This window comes from Rhododendron vialii, chromosome 2a, assembly GCF_030253575.1.
Source record: "Rhododendron vialii isolate Sample 1 chromosome 2a, ASM3025357v1".
Taxonomy (NCBI): domain Eukaryota; kingdom Viridiplantae; phylum Streptophyta; class Magnoliopsida; order Ericales; family Ericaceae; genus Rhododendron; species Rhododendron vialii.
In genome coordinates, this window is record NC_080558.1 from 20,770,343 (window position 1) to 20,780,160 (window position 9,818).

The following is a 9,818-nucleotide window of genomic DNA, read 5'->3' on the forward strand; positions in this document are numbered from 1 at the left end:
CAATCCGGGATAGGCGCCGATATGCCGCACCCCTCACCAGGTGCCTGCATCCAATTGGAACGGTCCACTTGGGGCGAGCGTGAACTGGAGTGTGCCAGGTTTAGGGCCGCATTGGACCCACTTTGGGATAAACACTGGGCCCGTAAACACCCCCCTCTGTCAGTCAGGCTTTAGCATGCCGCTTCCAAAAGAAAAAATCATTGACCCAAGCCTAAGCAAAGTTTAAGTTCCTATGAATACATAACTACAAAGTATCCAACACACCAATCCGACTTCTGTTTAAGATGTCAGGAATTCTATAAACCATCATATGATACAGATCACACGCTATACACGTGTCCAGCTGCTCCAGCATTTTCACCCATTTTACAAACGTAGTCCCATACGAACAAGAGGAAAACTTGAAATCAAGTGTTTCACCAGGCACACAGTGATTTTATACAAGTCCGAGTGCCTCCACCATCAGTGTATACGTACCACTACAGCATCACAATCATATTGCAGAATCAACGTATTGACTGCAAGCTATACCCTTAATAGAAAATGCTTCGACAAGCTTAGGAAAGAGCTTAGAAAGCATGATCTTGAACCCCATAGAACTCCCCTGTTGATTTTCTTCCTCGCTGTTTCGGTATCCAAAAGCAAAGCCAACTGGAGCGCCTTCCATATATGCTTTACAAGCAGACAAAATATCTTTGGACCGCCGGCTGAAGTGTTCCTCCACCAATGCCTCAAAATGCTGCATCAAGTAAGAAAGAAACTACTCAAAACTCATGAAAAAGATGCATTAAACCTTTAATGTCATTTCGGTCTTCGTCAAATGGGTAGGGCTTTGGCGATTTGGCAAAGTGATTTAGAATTGGAATGCGTTGTTTAGCTTGTTAAATTACATCTCAAATGTTAGAATCAACTAAACTAGTTAGTTGGATGGAAGGGACTTCTCAACATCTCATAAGAACAGATTATCCTCCCAGTTTCTGTTTACAAATAAATGGCATGATTACCCTTAGAGTGCTTTTTTCATTATAAAAACAAATCACATAATTGGAAAGGGAAAAAAGACTGAGAAATGATACTGCACATGCAAAATAGACTGGACCTAAAATCAATCGAATCTTGGATTTGTCTAGCAGGATATCCAAGTGACCCCTACCATAAAAATGGCACTCTTATCAAAGCTCAAAGATTTATATAATGCGAAACTTTCCAATGTTGTAAAGATTTTTATTACAGTCCACTAGTCCGGATGTATTATTGTTAATTACAGTTCAATAATGAAAATGACTGCAGACTCTAGAGATATATATTGTACCTTGGGTGGTTTGCGTAGTAGGTACAACATGGACTTGCAGCTAACGAGAAATGCATTTTCATTGTAGCTCACTGAGTTCTTCTCCCCCTCTGCTCTTCCCACCTGCTTATCATATCCAGCTTCATTGAAGTACGGCTTTTCATTAAGCACGAGAGCCTGAAGGGATAGGAGAACTTGGAGAATAGTGGAGCTCCCTGGATTCCATACTTCAGTTCCACTGCCCGTCCAAGTATTTAGGAGACTAAGACAAACTTTTCCGGACTCATACAAGTTAGGGTTGACACGTAGACCACCGGATTTATAGTTCACCAACTGCATAAAAAGTAATGTCCACAAACATCAACCAAACAGGGCTTTCAAAAGATTTCAAGACAAAATTGACTTTGCGCTGTTTGAGGGCCATGTGCAATTCCAGACTACTCACAGGTGGTTCTTGAGGATATTCGGGAGGAAGGAAAATATCAAAGAAGAAAAGTCCATCATGGTATGGAGTTCCAGGTGCACCAACGATGGCTACCCGCATCAAATCCATCCTTTCCTCATAGATACGGACATAAATCGTCTCTGCAAAAGTTACAAAACAGATCCTAGTACAAAACATAGCCTTCCAAATCTCATATGCAAAACCTAGCGACCAAAAATTGCATATTGCAATCTTCATAAAAATTTATATCATGGCTATAATTCTTGACAATAACATACGCAATTTGGTTGCTTTTACAGATTTTCAACTTTTCTATTCTATTCTCTCTTTTTTTCTTCAATTTAAGAGTTTCGATTACACATCTAATGAGATTGTTGTAACATACCAGGAAGATGATTACATTGTAAAACTAACATAAAATAACATACCAGGAAGATTTTTCTCCAGCATGCTCCATTCTTGCTGAACCTTTTTCAACCAACCTCTTTTTACCTAGGGAGAAACGAAGGAGCAAAAACCAGTTATGCCATTTTGTTGTATGCATTAACCAACATTTGAAAGGAGTACATGGGTTGTGGTTTACCTGAGATAAGGTCAATCCCTTGCCAGCACCGTCAACAAAGTGGTGGTCCAAGCAACCAGTAACCATATCAAACTGCTTAAACGGTTTTGGGTATGCTCTATCTGATGTGAATGGAGGGGCTCTCTCTTCCTCAATCTTGAAGGGTTGCTGCAAATTTGCTGGTCCCTCAGTGCATAGGTTGCAAGATCCCAGCAAATCTTCCTCTCTGTTAGACTCCAAGTTCTTTCCCTCTTCTAAAGCAAGGTCAGAGGTATATGAGACTGATGTGGAACCTAGGGATCCATATAGACTCCCCATAATGCTATTCAAAAACCCAATAGCAGCTTGAGGGAGGGAATGGGAACCAGAGTCCAAAAAATCCTGAGCATTAAAATTGAAATTTTAGTTTTTAGTAGGTGAACTGTCTTATAGCAGTTGGTTCAAGATTGTAACTATATTCCTGAATTTATAAGAAGTCCCACAAAAAGGGATTGAACCCCAGTTCAGTAATTTCATTATGCTCCATTCATGTGCCTAGATGAGACAAGATGACAAATGCAAACTTGAAATCATGTAACAGTTAGGGGTTGGAGACTACCGAATGGACAAAATTGTTGCTTCAATTTCCCTAGAAGTATAGCACAATTTCACTCCTTTCGTTACATATGTTCTTACAAATGTAAGTATTTTCATAAATGTGTTGCAATTTCACTCCTTTCGTTAGAAAGTTAAACAATAGTTCGTGTAAATATTTGTACATATATTTATACACAAGTATAAAAATGAAAATATGTTTAGCTGCGTCTACACACACACAAATGGAGAGAGAGAGAGAGAGAGAGAGAGAGAGAGAGAGAGAGAGAGAGAGAGAGAGAGAGAGAGAGAATCACCTTCCCCTTGGGATGCAAAGGTTGTTTATCATACTCGGTCATCTCTTGGGTCACTTGTTCAGCACTTTCCCCATGAAGCACAGGAGTAGGAGATGAACCTTCATATTTATCCATTCGGAAGATTTCAAAAGGTGCAACCTGGAAATTTTATCCAAAGCATTAAAATAACAATAAGCTTGCAAAACACTGACATATCAACCAGTGCGTTATATTCCACAAATGCCGCAGACTCAATCATGCATCCTCACGAACATAAATGCCACTAATGGACCTAAAAAAAGTTTCAACAATATAGAGAAAGAAAAGCAAGGCAACTACCAATATATATCAATTACATAGATATACTATTAAAATAGGAATTACTAAGACTGTACGCTAACAACCTAACATTGTAAGGCATACAAGGCACTCCCTTTTGCAGGGGTACTAGTATTGCCCATTTCTTAGATCCTTTCTACTGGAGGAAACTAACAAATGTTCCATCCAAATGTACAAAATCATCAAAAAGAACCATATTTAGGACCATAATAAATTAAATATAACTAGCGTTTAAGTAAATAGTCAACAACAAGATGTACCTTGGTTGTAGGACCATTTGCCCATTTCACCTCGACATTCCCATCTTTGAAGCCCATAACAATTCCAATACAGGCTGCATAACAATTGTTCGAGAAAACATTTTGTTCTCCACCACAATCCACATTACCCACTTTCTTTTCCTGTTGAAACACTACATCACCAATACCAAAGGAATACTCGGGGTGTTCAACCAGTTCATAAGCACTCACAGTCTCCTCCATCTGCTCTCCCATCAAATCATTCACTTGGTTTATCCCAAGACTTTCCCATTTTAGCCTCACAGTCCGTTCTTTGGCATCCACGCTTCTCACAACACCCCATTTTTTGCCACTAGGACCATCTTGATCGTCGCAGGTACCTTTTTCCACAACAAACTGCCCAGGCCAAAAATCATGAGCATCGATAGCATTGATTGGAAATAGAGAGTGGGAGTCTACTCCCATTGACTGACTTCTATCCTGCCATAGAACATCTACTTTTGTTTTTATCTTCCCAATAACAGAGATTTCTTGAAAATTTGGACTTGTCCTTTGACTCCTTTGATTGAACACTTTTTCAGATTGCTCAAGGAAAATCTGATCCATAACACCATTATGGTCAAGTGTTGGAAGCATACACCAATCGCCAAGCTGCCAGTTGGCATGAGAGAAACATGACAACAAGGTCAAGTTTTTCGAATCGTTCAAAGCTGGTGGAGCGGGGCCCCTCTCACAACAACCCATAGCACAAGCAATCCAATCGACATATACCAAACCTGCTTCTACGGCACAAACGGTTGCTTCATCTCGTTTTCCCTTCCAAGTACCACATAATAACCATCTAGCTGTTTTGGAAACAGTAGGAAGCTCAACACGAACCCTCTGGCCAGGATAGTAAGGGTATTGCAAATCTTCAATTAAGTCGGGAGAAAGAGGAATGACCTTTTCCGGTCCCATTGTGGTAAACTCAGACTTTGTGCCATCATCAAACAAGATGGTGACACTATCAACTATTTTATCCACTTTTCCAAGCCACGGACCATGCACAACGTAATCCCCCACCGAAAGGGACCGGATCTTTCGAATTTCTTTCGACTTCACTTCAGTTTTTATTTCACCGTGAAGATTTTCCAAGTCCACAAGCATATCGACATTGACCACTTTGCCCATCTGTCCAGAAGGGTCAGTTGCGGAGCAAACAATGTCACCGTGTATGAATCCCCTCTCAAAAGAGAGATAATCGTCAATCTTTCCTATGGTTTCCTCAAGGCTTGACAGAATGGTGAAGGCATGGCCCCCATACATAGTTCCAATGTCATCTTGCTCTTCACAGCTGCTGCTCTCACTGAAACTATCGAACTCACTCGACGAATCCATCATTTGGATGACTATCAGAATATATCTGCAATGAAGGCATTAAATTAGCTAAGCATTTGCAGAACTTTAGGGGAAGAAAAGGAAAGTGGCCTTTAACTGTTGAGCAAGTAGTCAACCTGTGGTCTCTAGAGCAATTCCTGATCACCAAACCGTGCTATATCCCCAAAATATCTTGAGCAAAATAATAACTTGAAAGGGGTGCTTGAAAAGAAAAGGAATATTTTTTTTTGATCAACAGCAATTGCATATTTCATTCAAAGCCCGAAGGCGAAGATTACATCACAATAATAGGAGTGAACCAAAACTACCAACATCTAAGACATAAGCACTGCTGAAAGTTTTGGAGAACAAAAACTTCTATGAGTAATATTACCCAAAATTAATAACCCGTATTCAGCAGCAACTTTGAGCAATTAATAGCTAACTCAAGGTTATATTACGAATTTATGATATTCATATTACTAAACAAAGTACCATCATTGTAAAGTATGTGAGCAAAAAGATAAGTACCTTCAATTGTTCTTTGTCCAAAAATCTTCAACAATCAACACCTTTCCCCTTTCCGATACAACGTTGCTTGGGATGGATGTATTGTGGTAATGATCCGGCTAATTGTTTGACACCAAATGATAAATGGTATATCACCGTGAATCTTCAAATATGAACCTATATCTTTCGATCAATCTGCTCTTACGATGCAGAGATCTAGATAATATCTCCAGAAAACTGGAGATAATGCCAAAGGAGATTTGCCCAAATTGAGCTAAATGGAGTCTACTGAAAGACTCTTAATTGCCAAAGGAGATTTGCCCAACAAATGGACTGAAATTTCCACTAGAAGGAGAATTATAATCCTCAAAAAGCTACAATGCCAAATGGTTCCTTATTGCTGCAGTGATCTCTCAACAGAGAAACTGTGAGCTTTGCCAAAGGAGATTTGCCCGAAGAGCAGAATCTACAACTACCAATATATATTGGCTACAAGTCCTAACTATTTCTTTTCCCTTCTCTATTTTTGCTTTCAGAAGGAATTCGATATTGCCAAAGGAGATTTGCCTCGTCTCAAAGGTAAATTTAACCAACAGAAGCCGGGATTAAGAATATGAAGTTCAAGCCACCCGACAGAAACAGTAAATGAAACAAAGGTACTTCGGGTTTGAACTGCCTCTATTTTCCATGAGTCAAGATGGCAATTGTACACACTTCATGACATAACATAAGACCTGCAACAAAACCGGCATCAAAATTTCAATAAGTTAAGTCGTTATGCAATGAAAGATAATACCAAGTAATGCAGTTTCCACTGCTCAATTGAAAAGTACTACAAACCTAACATTTCCTCAAACTCAATCTCACAACCTAGAGGTTATGATTAAAAGAGAAACCTAGAGGTTAGTAGTCTGAGTTTTTGTTCGCTGACCAGTGGTCCCCCTAGTGTCCATTGCTTAATTGATCCTACATTAAAAACCTTTAATATGACATCGAAATCGAGAATAAAAAAAGTATATCAAGACAAATTTAGGTGGATTTGACAAATCACATGTGACCTGATTTCGAGACTTTCAATTTTTCATGTTCCTATATGAGGGAAAGAATATCAGCAATGATTTTCTCCAATTCAATTACAGTTCTTATATTTGGTATACCCTTTTCAAACCAAACATGTACTCAAAGCAATTCAAGTTTCATTACGTATTCATGTTTTAATTCCTCCACAAATGTCCAAAACTCATTTCAATTCCAACACAATGCAAACTTCAAATACATAATCCACCTGATGACACATAAATAAGCAAATAATCCGATTGAATCAAATTCTACGATAACTTTGAACAAAAAAAAAAATCCGCAGAGTAACAAAACATTTCAAGTTCAAATAATTCTAATTCCAAGAACTTGACAAAAAACTGAAACTCATCACAATACCCAGACCTTCTCGAAGGATTATACTCATCCGTTCCTAAGAGAAATTCGAAGAACTATATATATGAACACAATACAAACCCATCAAGTATTATATAGAATTATGTGGATTTGTTGAGAGTAGAGAATTGTACCATTCAAAGTGGACCATAAGCTGATCAAATGAAACCAAACCCAGAACTTGAATCAGGGATATATATACAGGGGGACACACCAACTTTCTTCATCTTCCCCACACTTTCTTTCAGTTTTCTCAGTAAAAATAGCTGAAATTAGAGACTAACAGGAGGCGGGGCTTGGGAGTTCAGAGAGGCCAAATCCCTCCCCAAAAACCCCTTCTGTCAACCCATAAGCGAACATGGCACAATAGTATTCTCTTTCTCAGTCTTCAAGCAAGCAAGCGCGCTCTCTCTCTCTCTCTCTCTGTCTGTTGAGACGCTGGAGTATTTATTTTCTGAGTGCTTTTTTCATTTCATTTGGTATCCAATTAGATATAAGCAAATCTTGATCCGATAGGGCCAGAATATACCAACAGTATCATTCTCCCTCCTCGTATTAATGTACGTACATACATCAAGTGGTTGGCTTCTAAATGCACACATGTTTCTTCTTTGAACACCCACCAAACAATGTTTGTCAACTTTTGTTTGGATTCTGGCATTCTGCCATGGAGAGCTGAGTCAAATAATGTGCATGCACGAGCGTGAAAGTAACTTCGAAAAACATACCTTATTGTTAAGACTCGTACGGGAAAAAAAGAATTAAGAGCATGAGCGTATAGTTAAGGATGGGACTAGGGGGTTTGGTGGCGGCGGCCGCCACGATAAGAATTTTAGAAAACGCAATTATTATATGTGAAAAAAAAAATTATCTCCAACTTATACAGTTTTGCCACTGCTAGATTTTCTTCTATTTTTTTTTTTCAAGAAAGGAGACCTAAAAAAGTATTCTAAAACTAAATTTAATGGGCCAAAGTGAAATAATATAAATGATGATGTGTAATTAAGAAAAAAAAAACTCCACATTAATTCTAACCCTAAAATAACTTAACTTGAATTTAATTATAATGCAACTCCCCAAATTTATAATGACACTTTCAAAAGGGAGTACGGTTATCAATTTGGGAAATCCATATAATGATTTGGGGAGTGACATTATCTTTGTGCATACTGATGCTCTGAACTATTAATGAAGGAATCATAGTAACATGCACATAAATTAAATTTAATCTCTAGACCTGCCTTCTCTGATGCCATTTGGCTTTATTTTGGAGCATGGTTCCGCAGCAAAACACGTATAGGGGCTACTATTTAAGTGGTATTCTGAGATCAGTCACTTCGTATATATTATCAAAAGTTAGGTGTGTCTCTAATCCCCCAATGATTGGGAACATGGGTTCTATTGTTGTTGTTGGAATGGCATCATCAATGCCCAAAATTAAAATTAGTCTTTTTTCATACTCCATGTGCAAATGAAAAACATCATTTACTATAGTTTTTATTATGTTATTTTAATTTTTTCTGGAGCCGATGACTATTAATATTGTAATGCATCTTTTTATTTTTTTAGTATACATTTCGCCACTGTTAAGATAAAATCCTGATTCCGTCCTTGAGCGTACTACAAAAATTACGTGTCATTAGATGGTGTACAACAACAATATCTCGAGATTAATTCTTTTATGAATTAATACTATTTTATAAAAACTCGAATGGTTAAATTTAATTTAAAAAAACCTGGTTCTGCCAATGGTCACTTACGATGTGTTTGGAACTTGAGGAAAGTGAGAAAAGAAAATGGAAGGAAAATGAGAGAAAAATGATACTATGCACAATTCTAGATTTTTTATTATTATTTTCTCTCTTCTTTCTTTCCAAACCAACAATAGAAGATAATTTTTTTAGAGATTGTCTTGTTTTCGGCTGCACGAACCAATCACAGCCGTCCAAAAGTATTCTAGACGGTCCGGATTTAATGAAACTTAACTCTTCTCTGGAAAAATTTCATTAACATTCGGACCATTCAGACACTTTTGGACGGTCACGATTGAGTTTTTACAGCACAACCGGAAACAAGTTTTTCTCTTTTTTTTAACTCTACGTTCCTTTCTTCTTCTTTTTCTCCACAAGAACCAAACAAACGCTTGTAGCCGAGATTTTCCATCAAACAAAATCCTGGATCCGCCCTGGAAAATACCCAACAATGTTCCAAAAATGCAAAAGGTATATTCATGTGTTTGGTGTTAAGAACCAAAGCATATTCCGTTCTTTTGGTGCAATCCTTAAGAGTGACCACTCACTCCAGTCTATCAACAACAAAACTCTAACTTGGGAAGGAAATCTCACACTATTAAAAGTTACAGGCAACGAAAATGACTCTTTCCTAACTACGCATCTCTTTTCCACTTCAATAAAATAAAATAAACCAGGTACTTTCGACCTTTTTACTTGGTTTTCTCTTCTCTTAGTGGATCACATCACATGCACTTTGCAATTTCTTATGTGTGCGCTCAATTTAGTCCTAATTCTGTTGACCTTTCGTGATCACAAAGGTCCATCACCTTTCATTTGACACAGATTTGGCTCTGGGGGTGGTGCCAGTGGGAGAAATTTGAAATTACTCGGAGACCCCTTTAACTATCACTTTTTTTTCACAAAGATCTCCTAACATTTAAAATCGCCTATACAGACCCCCTCAACTATAACCGTTAACTAATCAATAATTCAACACCCTTCTGTCAAAAAGACCGTTGAGATGAAGGAGTCAGCATGGA

At 38.1% G+C, this 9,818-nt stretch overlaps 1 protein-coding gene and 1 non-coding gene across 4 annotated transcripts; one reads left to right on the forward strand and one right to left on the reverse strand.

Moving 5' to 3' along the window:
• Positions 1 to 273: 273 nt before the first annotated feature.
• On the reverse strand, positions 274 to 7,582 carry LOC131312507 (probable ubiquitin-conjugating enzyme E2 24). Of its 3 annotated transcripts, none has more exons than XM_058340330.1 (9): positions 7,180 to 7,582; positions 5,633 to 6,345; positions 3,767 to 5,147; positions 3,189 to 3,326; positions 2,320 to 2,679; positions 2,165 to 2,228; positions 1,737 to 1,876; positions 1,313 to 1,624; positions 274 to 739 (listed from the first exon to the last, which is right to left on the reverse strand). In XM_058340330.1, the coding sequence occupies exons 3-9, from the start codon at positions 5,123 to 5,125 to the stop codon at positions 494 to 496; spliced, it is 2,619 nt and encodes an 872-aa protein (XP_058196313.1). In that variant the 5' UTR covers positions 5,126 to 5,147; positions 5,633 to 6,345; positions 7,180 to 7,582; the 3' UTR covers positions 274 to 493. The 3 variants fall into 3 exon arrangements, with proteins under 3 accessions (XP_058196313.1, XP_058196306.1, XP_058196296.1); XM_058340323.1 differs by having other exon boundaries at positions 7,260 to 7,579; XM_058340313.1 differs by lacking the exons at positions 5,633 to 6,345; positions 7,180 to 7,582 and adding an exon at positions 5,239 to 5,453.
• A 649-nt stretch (positions 7,583 to 8,231) lies between these two features.
• LOC131318286 (small nucleolar RNA snoR100) lies at positions 8,232 to 8,338 on the forward strand. Its single transcript, XR_009197612.1, has one exon. It is a non-coding gene; the product is annotated as a small nucleolar RNA snoR100 (small nucleolar RNA).
• Positions 8,339 to 9,818: the final 1,480 nt, after the last annotated feature.

What these genes read in the sequence shown, in the direction of transcription:
- LOC131312507 (XM_058340330.1), bottom strand. Translation starts at nt 5,125, where the DNA reads ATGATGGATTCGTCGAGTGAGTTCGATAGTTTCAGTGAGAGCAGCAGC. An exon ending in GCTGGAGAAAAATCTTCCTG is followed by an intron (nt 1,877 to 2,164) that starts GTATGTTATTTT and finishes TAACTTTTGCAG; the next exon opens with AGACGATTTATGTCCGTATC. An exon ending in AATATCCTCAAGAACCACCT is followed by an intron (nt 1,625 to 1,736) that starts GTGAGTAGTCTG and finishes CTTTTTATGCAG; the next exon opens with TTGGTGAACTATAAATCCGG.